General features: G+C 51.7%; 1 protein-coding gene across 1 annotated transcript in view; it reads left to right on the top strand.

The window, feature by feature from the left end:
- The first annotated feature begins 739 nt into the window (after positions 1 to 739).
- The window catches only part of OPRD1 (opioid receptor delta 1), a 31,737-nt gene continuing 19,128 nt past the window's right edge, over positions 740 to 13,348 (top strand). The window contains exon 1 of the mRNA XM_086716219.1: positions 740 to 1,167. Within this exon, the coding sequence (XP_086572345.1) occupies positions 941 to 1,167 (227 nt within the window). The 5' untranslated portion in view covers positions 740 to 940. The remainder of the gene's footprint in view (positions 1,168 to 13,348) is intronic.

Genomic DNA, 13,348 nt, shown 5'->3' on the forward strand with positions numbered 1-13,348 from the left:
CTTTACTTGTTTCTTCCCTAAGTTAGTTTCTTCCCAAACTTCACATCTCGCTTGAGTTGTCATTTCCTCGGGGAAACTGTGCTTACCTGTGGGTGTTGCTGATCCTGCCACAGGAATGTCTTGCTTTGCTTCACTTTGTCTTCAGTAGTATAATCTTAGGATTGATTCGCCAATGAGCTGTAAACCCTAGGGAATAGGCTTCACATCTGTTTTTGTGCTCTAATGGATAGATCCCCAATAGCACCCGGTTCTTATATTCGGAACCCCAAAATAACTGTTGAACAAATGAATGGGATGCAAGAATATCATGGCTAATAATGTTTATGAAACACTTACTCTGTGCCTGGCACTCATTACTCCAGTCCTCTCAATCTCCACAACAACCCTCTGAGAGAGGTGGTCCGATGATCCTCTTTTTACAGACGAGGAAAATGAGGTTGAGAGAGCTTAAGTGACTAGCTCAAGGTCACTTTTCGCTAGTGTACGGAGGTGGGATTCACATCCAGGTCCTTCTGACTCCAAAGCGGCAAAGGGTGAGGAGGTGACCCCGTCCAGGGTAGGGGTGCACCCGAACCCGCGGAGCATCCCTAGGGAGGAGTGGGAAGCTTCCCCGGCCCAGCTCTAAACCGGTGGTGCAGCGCCCGCCCCCGGTCGCGGGCGCAGTCTGGCGGCCGCCTCCGGGCCACGTGGTGCGCGCGGCGGGCGCGTCCAAGGAGCCCGCAGCGGCTCCCGCTCAGAGCGCTCCGGGCGAGGAGAGCGGGCGGGCGCCGGGGGCAGGCGGGCGGGAAGCCAGGCGCACGGAGGGGGCGCGGGGCCAGCCCGGCGGCCCGGGCGCTGCAGCCCGCGGCGTCGGGGCCCCGGCCTTGGCCCTCGGCGCGTCCCTCGCACCGGGGTTCTGCGCCCAGGGCGCACGGCGGGGAGGGACGCGGCACCGGCCGCCATGGAGCCGTCCCCCTCTGCGGACGCCGAGCTGCAGCCCCCGCTCCTAGCCAACTCTTCAGACGCCTTCCCCAGCGCCTTCCCCAGCGCCGGCGCCAATGCGTCGGGGCCGCCGGGCGCCCGGAGCGCCTCGTCCCTCGCCCTGGCTATCGCCATCACCGCGCTCTACTCGGCCGTGTGTGCCGTGGGGCTGCTGGGCAACGTTCTTGTCATGTTTGGCATCGTCCGGTGAGTCCACTGCGGGCTGGCACCCCGGGGTGACGGTGGGGACCGGGGACCGGCCCCCCCTGACCTCGGGCCCGGGGCTCCCCGGGCCCCCCGCCCCCGCACTTCCTGCAGGGGGAGCCCGGGGGCCAGTTAGGAGACCGCTTCCATTGGGAGACGGACACCGAGAGTGAGTGAGTGAGTGAGTGAGTGAGTGTGTGTGTGTGTGTGTGTGTGTGTGTGTGTCTAAATAACATTTGATCATTTGTTCGCGCCCCCGCCCCCCTTGCTTCTGCATTAGGCTATGTGGGATAGTTTGGCGACAGTTAGTGGTCTGTCAGTATATGAGTGGGTGATTCTGTGTTTGTGACGGTACAAATGTATTGAATGTTTGGACCTCTAAAAACGTCCTGGGGGCGGGCTTCTGGGGAGACAGCTGTCTGTGCTGGTCGGGGGACAGGGGAGTGCTTGTGTATCTGCACCATTCAGTGGGGGCACTTACCAAATCCCATTGATGCCCGTCTCTTGGGGTTCCTGTGTTGGTGTGTGCTTGTCCCACACTGTCAGTTGGTGATTCTCTCTATATGAGCCCGTGACTGTGTTGTTTCTTGTCAAATCTTTGAAACCCAAGGGGGAGGAGAGCATCCGGAGTGGCTTCGGATCTTTGTGTTTTTTCCCCTGTGTGTGCATTTGCTGATGGAGGGCCTGTGGTTCCTGGGTGCAGGGGGCAGCAGCTGTGGGCCAGCCAGGTAGTAATCTGCTTCCCTCCTCAGTGGCCATCTGTTCTCCAGGTCTGGATGCGATTCAGCGAGGCTTCAGCTCCTCACAAATGCCCTGTTTCATTCTCTCCTCTTCTCTAACAGGCTTTTCTTTCTGCTAGAGGCAACGGTGTTTTATTTGGGTGGGAGTGGAGCTGAGCTTTTGCCTCCGGAAGAGAAGTTCTCTTCTTGGTGTCTATGTAGCGTGCTGGGACTTTCTCAGAGAATCTAAAACATCATCGGCTTGCCTGGAAGCAGCAGCCTCCTGACCCAGTTCTGCTATTTCAGACATGGGCAAAAAAGGATAGAAAGGAACCTCCTATCCTTATAACAACAAAGATGCCCTTGTATTTACTGTTAGGTGGAAATGGGTCATCCATGCTGGTTGACCAAGGGCACAGCCCTAAACCTCTCTGGGCTGTGGTGCCACCAAGCAGGGCAGAGGGCAGATTGTGGACTCAGAGGTTGGGAATGTGAACTGTGGTCTCAGTCCAGTCACTGATGCCCATCACAGAGGGCACCCCAGTCCTCTTGTCCCACACCATCTGCCCCATCTGTCTCATTTTCCCTGTCTGAAGAATGGAGACCCGATGTCTGGAGTCTGAATTGCAGAGTATGGGGTCTCTGCAGGGGAGGGCCACGTGCGTTGGAGCATCGGATGGGTGTGTGGGTGTTGAAGGAGCTTTGGCATCAATTATCTCTGGGGGAATCTTTGCTCCCCCAGGAAGAGTGGAGGGCACAAGAATCTCCTGTGCTTTCAATGACTCATTACCAGCTACCCTGGGAAAATTCCCCCAAGCACAACAGGATTGATCTTTGCTGTGCATTTTTGTTCATCATTCTCCTCACCTTGTCTTTGGAGGTAGTACAGGCTTTAGAGTGGGGCCAACCTGAGTATTAATCCCAGCTCTGCCACGAAATGGCTCTGTGACTTGGGGAAATTGCTTAACCGCTTTGAGCCTCAGTTTCTTCATTTTTGAATGGGGTAATAATAGAACCTTCTTCAACAGAGTTTTTGGGAAGTGTCAGTGAGCAAACATATAAAATGCAGCTGGCCTGGTGCCTGGATCCGATAAATGGAAGCTGTCTGTGTGATGAAGAGGAGGAATTTTCCAGATGCCTCGGAATCTAGTGCCTTTTAAAGAAGGAGGTACTTGTCCTAAGTGGGCCTGAGGGCAGCTAAAATTCTGAGTTACAGGTTCCTGGCACGTATGCTCTCTGGGGAACTCTAGGTGCTGGAGTCTGGGAAGAGCCCTGTCAATGTGCTCAGTGCCATTCCCGGCCTCTTCTCCGGGGGCTCTGGATGTTGGGCCGATGAGCACATCTCCCCCACTACCTGTGAGCCAGGGGAAGGCCTCTCACTTCTGAGGGTCCCCTCAGCGTATGCTCTGGGCTCAGCTTGCTAGGGCTGCTCCAACCAACCTTCCCCAAATCCCATCATCGAATGCCTCTTGCAAGCCATATAGCTGGCCCCCATAGGTCCCCATGTTGCTAAGACATTTCCTGGGCCAATCATCTATGTGATAGCTATCTCTGGGTCTGAATGATTTAATCCTCACCTATAAGCCTGTGGGATAAGCATCAGATCCTCAATATGATGCCTCCATTTTACAGATGTGGAATCTGTGGTTCAGAGAGACACAGGGTGACTTAAGGTCCTACAGCTAGCTCCAGACCTGGAGCGAAAACCCTGGTCTTGTGACTCCAAGTCTAGAACTTTTTCCAGAGCTGTCTGGGGTAGAGGACAGTCAAAGAATTTCACGGAAGAAGGGGGCAGAATTCTGTTCCTCCTCTTGTCCTAGAATCATCAGAGAACAATGGAGACAAAAAGATTGTGATCCTACACATTCTTTGGCCTGTGTAGTTTAGGGTGCTGTCCTTGGAGGGAGGGGTGATGATGGGGCTGGCACTTAATTCTTCCCCCACTGATGGAGAGACTAACGGTAGGGCAGCTGCCTGGGGCTCTCTTTCTGCTGGCAAAGTCCTGAGAGCAGTGGAGAGAAGGGAGCCCAGGCTGAAGAGAGGCCCCTGATCTGTCTGGTTTCCTGCCACCCCATGCAGGGCTTGGCACAACCAAAAAGTGAGTTAGCTGATTGGTTGAATGAATGAATGGTTGAAGGAATGGATTCTGCGTGCCAGTCCTGAGCTCCAGCAGTTGAGGGCAGGGGTAGGTTTCCAAAGGGAAACCCTTAGGGTGGGAGAGCAGGTTGGTACAGTGGCAGAGGTGGGGCTCTGAAGCCAGACATATCTAAGTTGGAATCCTGAGTTCAAAGCCATTTACCTGCTGTGTGTTTGGGCTACTGACTTTACCTTTCTGGAGCTCATTTCTTCCCTTGTAAAGTGGGAATAAGAACAATGTGTCCGGGGCTGTGGTGAGGATTAACATGTTGTAGCTGAGCCATTTACTGCTTTTGAGAAAGGAATCGTCTGTATGCAAAGGAATGAAAAGAATTAACTCATTCAAGAAAATTCTATGGTACACTGTGCTAGATGCTGAGATACAATGGTGAGGAAAGTACACCATCCCTGCCCTCACGGTGGGAGAAATGACAATCATCCGCTAGTCATCTAACAGACTTGTAATTGTAGCAGGCGATGAGACAGTGCGGGGGGGTGCGGGGGGGGGGGCTTTGGGAGCCCCTGATGTGTGTCTCTGAGGAGCTGAAGGATGAGGAGGGGGTAATAAGAAACAGAGGGGGGTTCCTGGGTGGCTCAGTCGGCTGAGCGTCCAACTTTGGCTCAGGTCATGGTCTCACACTTTGTGAGTTGGAGCCCCGAGATGGGCTCTCTTCTGTCAGCCTGTCAGCACAGAGCCTGCTTCGGATCCTCTGTCCTCCTTTCTCTCTGCCCCTCCCCCAGTCGTGCACTCCACTCGCTCTCTCTCTCTCTCTCTCTCTCAAAAAATAAAACATTAAAAAAAAAAAAGAAACAAAGAGAGGAGCCCCTGATGAGAAGCTTGACATGGATGAGGGGCTGAGAAAAAAGACTCTTGGAATCCCACATCACGAAGCACCCTCCAGTCCTGTCTCCCCCACACTCTGGCCCTCTCCCTACATCACGCATCCGTTTGAGAAACCCACTCATCCTTCCAGAGGCATGAGAGGGGTGTCTGGGAATTGTGCTCTTAACAAATGGCCTGTGGCTTCTGAGGCTTCTGTGAATACGAGCAGGATTTGGGGGGACATCTAGTCCCCAGGCAGAGCATCGCCCCTTAGTCCTGCAGTGTGAGTTCAGCCAGTATGGTGGCCCTGTGGGTCCTCAGAGCAGTCTCCCAACAGCCCCTCTTTCTGGGTGGTCAGTGTCCTGAGCAGGGCTGGAATCCAGGAGTTCCCACTGGTGGCTCACTGGGTAGGCCAGAGTGTGAAGGGCTTAGCAGGTCCCCATCTCTGACAGGTGACCCTGTCTATCCTCCCTCTGCATGACCCAGGACTTCCTGGTTCATCGGCCCCAGAATCCAGGCAGGAGAATGGAGTTGATGCTTTTCCACATGGCCTCCTGTCTGTTCCACAGCCTGCCCTGATTCCCTGCCTGCACCTCTCCCAGATCCTGGTTTCAGGGGGTTTGGACCCTGCTGTGTGTCTTAGACCATCCCTACCTCTCCCACCCTGCCCGCTGCATGTAACTAGCCCAGCCTGCCTCTTCGTGACTGTTTTAGGCCATGTGCTTTTCTGCCACTTGGTCTCGCCCTCGGCCCCTGTCTCTTTTGACGACTCCTGTATCAAGTGCGGGCTTTGCCACCTACTAAGATCTTTAATGAATTGGATTGCCACACTGCACCTCAATTTCTTCATTTGCAAAATGTGGATCATAGTATCTGACTCATAAACACCTTTTTCCTAAAGATGACACGCTGATATTGGTGAAGCATCATGTTTTCCCTCCCATCCTAACTGCAGTGCAGAGCAGGGAAAGGAGGGTGGGCCAGACAGCATGGACTGGGGCAGGGTTGTGACAGGTGAATGGGTTCTGGGTGTCCCCTCTTTCTACTACTGAGGTGCCAGGGGTTGCTGGGATAGGTGTTAAAGTGTCAACTTTGCAGGATTGGGAGCTCTGAGTCCCCATCTTGTTTTTGGAGGCCATTAACTTCTTGTCTCCCTCCCCTCTCTTGCCTGGGTTGGGGTCTGTGGACCCAGGGTCCCTAGGCCAGGAGAGATCCCACTGAGGTGACATGGTGCAGTGGTAGAGGTCACATCTGGGGATCAGGTATTGCCAGGTCTCCATCCCAGCCCGACCATGTCCTAGTGGTGTGGCTTTGGGCAAACAGCTTACCCTCTCTGAGCCTCACTTCTGCATTTGTGAAACTGGGGTGATCAGGATAGGTTTGGGGATGATTAGATGAGCTCATGCATGTAAAGGCCACAGCACAGCACCTGGCACATAGTAGGCCCTCAGTGTGTGTCAGGTGCTATGATTAACCAGCACCCCTGCAGCTGCTCCAGGCGGACAGAGCATGACTGTGGGACCTGATTATTTACATTTTCCATATTGGACTCTTTCCTGCTTCCTGAATCGTCTGCCCATTTACTCATACAGCAAGCATCAGCTGATGCTGACCCCTTCCGGGTCTATCCAGCCTTAGGTCCCATGGCCCAGACCCTCAGCTTAAGCTTCAGCCTGGCCTCTGGCTTCTAACACAGCATCCCCCACCCCCCGCCCCTTAGTTACAGCTCCAGGGACAATCGAATCTTCTGGGAGCTGTGGGGAGTCCAGGGCAAGCCCCTGACCTGGCCAGAGGAGGTACTGCGGGTGCTGAGTGGTGCTGAGTCGCGAAGCAGCAATGGCAGTTGGCTACTTGGAGAGGTGGGGGTGGAGCATTCCAGGCAGAGGGAACAGCAAGAGCAAAGAGAGGTTTGCAGGATGACGGAGAGCTGCTGAGGGCAGGGAATGTCACAGTGGTTGAGCTGAGTATCAGGGGCTCAGGGGGCTGTGAAAGCAGAGAGGCTTCAGGGACAAAAGCAACATATGCCCTGCAAGTAGATGTCCTCAGCATGGCTAGGCCCTGGAGCCAGTGATGCATCCACCCGGGCTGGTCTCTGCCTTCCACAATTCCCAGTGTTAGAGGAATGTTCAAAGAGCAACATGGCCCAGCCCCAGGTAATTGGACGGAGTTGCTCTGGTGGGGAGGATGAGGTGCGTCTGAGGAGAGGCCTGGAGACAGGGTGGCATGATTGTGTTAGGGGCCAGAGGCTGCAGGTCTGGACAGTGGGAGCTGAGGCTGGATGGGTTCTCAGGTTCCACGGGAAGGGGACCATAGTGGGAAATGTGGGAGCTTTGAGTCACAGGTCATGGTGAAGAGGACTTCAGAGTGATCTGTGCGGAATGGTGTTCAAGAGGATGATGAACTGGGTGTGGATGGGCACGGGGCAGGATGGAGGCGGAGGGCCTCAGTGCAGGGAAACCCGAGAGGCTGGCTCAGGGTGACAGGAGAGAGCTGTGGGACCTTGAATGGGTCATCAAACCCTGGCCTCAGTTGTCCCCTTTCTAAAATGGAATGCTGTCAGACTGTCAAGAAGGCCGGAGGCTGGGCCAGGTGAGCCCTGGTGAGACCTCGGGGAAGGCAAGCGGCTGCCCTGGCCCGTGTTCCACTGCTTCTCCTGGCCTTGCCCCCAGCCGGACACTTTTCCAGCTCTCGGGTTCGTTCCCTGGGGAGCATGTAACTCACAGATCTGCTGGGGTGGGCCCAGAGTCACCAAGGGCACCAAGAAGCCTCTCCTGAGCCCTGCTATGTGCCAGAGGTTTCTGCAGCCCTGCAATGGGGGCTGTAGATTCTTATTTACACATGAGGACCAGGAGACGCAGAGGGAGCAGGTGGCCCTCACAGCCCGAAAGGTGCAAACCCAGGCCTTTCTGACTCCAAACGCACTCCATGTCCACTCTGCCACCACTGTCCATGAGACACATGGAGCGAGAGCTGGCAACGTCTAGTTAGAGCAAGGGAGGAACTGGTGGATTGCTGTCTGCAAATCTCCGAGGCCTCTGTGTGGGCTGACAGCAGTCGACAGCCCTGACATCAGAGCAAGACTGACCTGGGATCATGGCCCAGCTGTGCCGTTTCCTAAGCGAGTGAGCGTAGGCAATACATGCACAACCTCTCTGAGCCTCAGTTTTCTCATCTGTGAAATGGGAGTAGCATTAGACCTTCATAGGGTGGTTTTGAGAAGTTTATGAGGCGTGATGTGAAGGACTTCAGTACAGAACCAGGCGTTTGGCAAGTTTTCAGTGAACATTTTCTGTCGTGTCTATTTCAAAGGCTTGCTTCTCATTCATTCGACCAACATTTATTGAGCCCCAGAGGAACTAGAATTATTGGGTAGATCTTACAGGGAAGTTTTATTAGCTCAATATTAAAAATTTTCTTTTGCTGTAGAGGTAACACAGTAGTTATTGCAGAAAATATGGAGAAGTTTAAGTAGAGACAGTCATTACCCCTAATCTCACTAAAGGAGAAAAGCTTTGTTATTTTGGTGTATTTCCTTCCCATCTCTCCCTCTCTCTCCCTCTCTCTCTCTCTCTCTTTCTGCTTCTGTGTCTGTGTGTTTTAATAACATCAGGATCACAGTATTGGAATAGTGATCATGTTATATACAGTAGTTTGTAAGCTGTCTTTTCACTTGACATTATATCATAAGCATGTTGTCAAGTTATCAACACTATTTGAAAACATACTTTTTTGATGGCTGCATTGTATAAATGTGTTCTATTTGGGGGGGGACTTCTGTTATTTCCAATATTATGTCAATCTAAACAATGCATCTGTGAACATTCTTGAACACTTACATTTGTGCACACCTCTTATTATTTTTACAAGGAATTTTCTAACAGTCAAAGCTCTCCAAGAAGGTACGGGCTGCTGTGTAATGTAGGGAGCTTCCCATCTCTGAAGGTATGCAAGAGGACACTGGAAAACCACCTGGTGGAGGCATGGCACTGGGGATTTGGGTGGAGAAAAGATAAACATAATTTTAGGCTCCTCTTCCCAAATCTGAAATTCAGAGATGCTGTGATCTCAGATTTCCCTTCTCCCCTTCCTGGCAGATGATGCCTGGAAGCTGTGCAAGGGCAAGGCATGATTTCATTAACCTCCGAGTCCTGGGACCTTTAAATCCAATTGGCTACCCAGAACATCATAACATGCACAGGAAGAGGGATAATCGTGGGCTTGAGCAGAAAGCCTGGCTTAAATTAGCAATTTACCATCATGCAGGCTGCAGCAGCCCTGTTACCAGCTGGGGGATATGGGGTGGGATGGGGTGTCTGGGTTGGGTTCTATTGATTTATAGTTCCCAGTGCAGCTGCAGAAATCAACAGCTTTGTCTCTGGCCAGGGCGGGTGTGTACAGAAAGAGTCTTGTCTTCTGTAGCTTTCTGAGTCTTGATAAATTGAAAGAACTCAAACTTCAAAGTCCTGTGAGGTCAAAAAGCCCCATCTAATAAACACAACACAGGGAGAGGTGGAGACGGCACCCCCTTCTCCCCTGCAGAGGTAACCTTTTCACCAAGGCTTAGAGCTTTGAATCATGGATGATGATTCTCTTTACTTATTTTGTGCCAGGCAGTCTGCTTAGAGATGTATATACAGTATCCCAATTTAATCTCCCAGACCCATATGAGGTGAGTTTGTTGCCCACATTTATAGATGAGGAAACTTGAGGCACAGAGAAATTCTACAACCTGCTCAAAGGCCCAGAGTCAGATTGAAATTGGGTCATTCTGATCTCAGAGCCCATACTCTTAACCATTACCCTATCTTCTGCCACCTGTATGTCAAGTTCAGCCCCTCCGATTTAAAAATGAGGGAACCAGGGTGCCGAAGTGGCTCAGTCAGTTAAGCAACTGACTCTTGATTTTGGCTCAGGTCATGATCTCATGGTTGGTGAGATCAAGCCCCACATTGGGCTCTGCGCTGATAGTGCAAAGATTGCTTGGGATTCTCTTTCCCCCTTTCTCTGTCCCTCCCCGTTTCATGTTTCTCTCTCTCTCTCTCTCTCTCTCTCTGTCTTTCTCTCTCTCTCTCTCTCTCAAAATAAACATTTGAAAAATACTTAAAAAAATAAAAACAAAAATGAAGGAACAGAGGCTTGAGAGGTTCAGTGTCTCTTGAGTTAGTGGTCAGGGCAGGACTGGAACTTGCCTTTCCTAACCCCTTATCCCTTATTGCATCTCTTTCCACACCTGGGATTAACTGGGCTAAGGGCGAGCCAAAGGGTATCTAGAAATAGCTGTACCCAGGAGCAAGGGCAGTGGGTTCCTGCTCAGGGCAGCCTGGCCTGGGGGCCACTGACAACATCTCACGGGCCCAGAGAAGTCCAAGATTCCTGGGGCAGAGCTAGCACCTGGCAAGGTGGCCACATCTGTCAGGGGCAGACAGACTGAGGTTCAAACCTAGGTCTGCTTCTTGCTGGCCATCCACCCTTGGGCTCACCTCACTGAGCCTGTTTTCTCATCTGTAAAATGGGGATGATAGACCATCACGTGCATCGTGGGGTTGTGGCAGGCATACATTCAGCAGCCCCTCCTCCTACTGGGCATGGTTCTAGGGGCTGGGCATGTAACAGCGATCAAGACACAGTCCCTGCCTTCATGAAGCTGACGTTCTAGTGGGGGAAAAGATAGACAATACATAAGTTGGTGTAAGGCCAAGGCTATAGGCAATGAAGCCAACTAAGACAGCACTGGGGAGGGAGAATGGCGGGGCTGCAGTTGTGTCTAGTGAGGTTGGGGAGGAGGAGACAACTAAGCAGAGGCCTGTCCCTGGGTGGAAGTGTTTTGGGCAGAGGGAACAGTGAAGGTTAAGGGAGATGATGTATGGCCCTAGCTCAGGGCCTGGCCCGGAACAGGAAGTTGTTGGTAATAATGATGTCTTCTGGCTGGTTTCCCAGCTCTTGGGAACCTGGGACAGGGATTAAGCTGAGGGAGAAAACCTGCTTCGTCTGGCCCAGATGCCCCTGCAGTACAGATGGAGATGATCTGTTTCCCTTGGTTACAAAAACTCATCCTCCTGGAGTGCTGGGAAAGCCCCACATCTAGTGATTTTCCATTCCTCCTTGGGAGAGGCAGGGCAGGAAGTGGAGGCCAGCACATGGCCACAGGGCTATGCTGCTGGGAGGGGCAAGTAGTCCTAAGACACTCTCCTCACCTGCTCAGTCCTGTCATCCCAGATAAGAGAGGGTTCAATGGCAAAGCGTGGCATATTGACTCCACAGGGCTTCACACCAGAAATAGCACTGCTGACCTTTCTTGAATGCTGACAAGGTGGCCACCTCTGTGCTGAGTGCCTCCTGTATATTATCTCATTTAATCCTCCCGACTCTATGAGGTTGGCACCATGTTTCTCTCCATTTGACAGAGGAGGGCACTGAGGCTCAGAGATGATAATTCACTTGCCCAGGGCCACAGTTAATAAATGGCAGTCAGCCTTTGAACTGAGGCCCCCATAACTCCCAGAGCCTGCGTGTGCAAAGAGACCGTGAAGCAATGGCTGAGAAGAAGGTCAAATTCATGACACCCTCTGATTCCAACTGTGGAAAATGACTTTTGTATATTGCTGGCGTTTAGGGGAGGCCACGGAGCAGGGTAGACTGAGTTGTAGAGTCATTAAAATGATAAATTGTTGATAAATAAAATACAGGTGAAATTCCGTGTGTCAGGTAGAGGGATATGTCCTAAGTAATGTACAGCATGGTCTGAGGCCTAGAGGTGGAAAACCTGGGCTTTTTGGAATATCTGACTTTGGATCCTGGTTCTGTCCACTCTGAACTCCTAGATAAGCACCTCTCCTCTGTGGGTTAGTTTCTTTCCATGAACAAAGTGGGAATATATGTGTGGGTCAAAGGAGAGAATGGATGTGAAGTCCTCTGCACAGGGCCTGCCTTGCCCCTTGTCCTCAAAGCATATCCCTTGGGGGCCGGGGACAGGTTAGGCAAACTGAACCATCCCTGTATCACCCACAGAGTGGTCACTAAGAATGACAACCTGGTGTGCAATATTTTTACATGGAATTGTGGGACATGTACTTAGCAGTGGAAGGACTCAGAATCAGAATAATTCAAGGATCCATCACATACAACTATGGCAAAAATGAGCATGTGCTTTGGTAATGATATAAGGCTGCATACAGGGGACCTTGTGAAATCTCAGCCTCTACAACGCTTGCATGGTGGCTGGTGTCATTTCCCTTTTCTCGTGAGGAGAGTGTGTGGCTCCCAGCATCAACCTTAGCCTAGAGTTTGGGCTTTCAGGTCTGTATCAGACATAGTCCTGCCAGAAAAAAGAACCAGTAGCATCTATCTCAAGCAATTGGCTTATGCAGTGTGGGGTCTGGCAAGGCAAGTCTGAAATTTGTAGGATAGGGTGGCCGGCTGGAAACTCTCTGGCAACAGCTTATGCTGCAATCAACAGGCAGAATTTCTTCTTCCCCTGGGAAAGCTCAGTTTTGCTCTTAAGGTTGACCTCGTTACCAAGGATAATTTCCTTATAGTCAGCTGATTGCAGATATTAACCACATCTACAAAATACCTTCACAGCAGCACCTAAATTCGTTTTGATTAAATAATTGGGTACTATAGTCCAGCCAAGTTGACACATAAAACTAATCATCATAGAATCAGACAGACCCTGGCTTAAGTCCTGGTACTACAACCTAAAGGCAGTGTGACCTTGGGCAAATTTCTCTGCCTTTCTGAGCCTCAGTCCACTAGTCTGCCAAATGCAGCGATAGTGCTCACCACAGTCATTTGTTGTGAGGGTGAAATGCAATGATGTAAATCAAGTGCCTTTGTCCGTGCCTGTCGCATAGAATGAGGGGAGACACACATGGTCATGACACAGTGTTTTCTAGTTGTAATGTGGTGTTTGCTTTCCATTTTACACTGGTGACTCCTGGAGGGTGGGAACTGTGCCCCGTTCATCTTCTATCCTATTTCCTAGTTCAATCCCTGGTCCTAAGGAGACATCTCTGTTTCCTAAATATCTAGTTGACACTTTGTTAATGAGCTTCTCTCTATGGAGTAGTTGGGATCTATAATAAAAATCCTCCAACTACAAGACAAGAGGGAAGATGTGTGGGAGCCTCAGACCTCTTTTCTCTCTAGATTAACACTTTGCCTCTCAGCTTAGTAAATCTCTCCTCCAGGGAGCCTTCTCTGCTGCCCCCAGGCCAACAGACCCCCCTCCTCTGTGTTCCCACCAGTGTCCTGTGTCCCCCGTCCGCACATATTTTTCCAAACACTTGACTGCTCATCTCTCCCTCTTCAGATGAGCAGGTGTGGGGCAGGGGGAGTAGCCTTTGTTCAGAGCTGGAGCCCCAACCTAGGGTCTGACCCTCAGGCAGCATGTCCGTAGGTGTTTGTAGGAGGGATGTGTCCTATTTCCAGAGACCCATGGGCTGACATGCCACACTTGAGGAGCTCTGCTTTCTTGGGGCCTCTGTTGTGTCTGGCTGCCCCATTC

The sequence above is a fragment of the Puma concolor genome, chromosome C1, assembly GCF_028749965.1.
Source record: "Puma concolor isolate L17-30 chromosome C1, mPumCon1.1.hap2, whole genome shotgun sequence".
Lineage (NCBI taxonomy): Eukaryota > Metazoa > Chordata > Mammalia > Carnivora > Felidae > Puma > Puma concolor.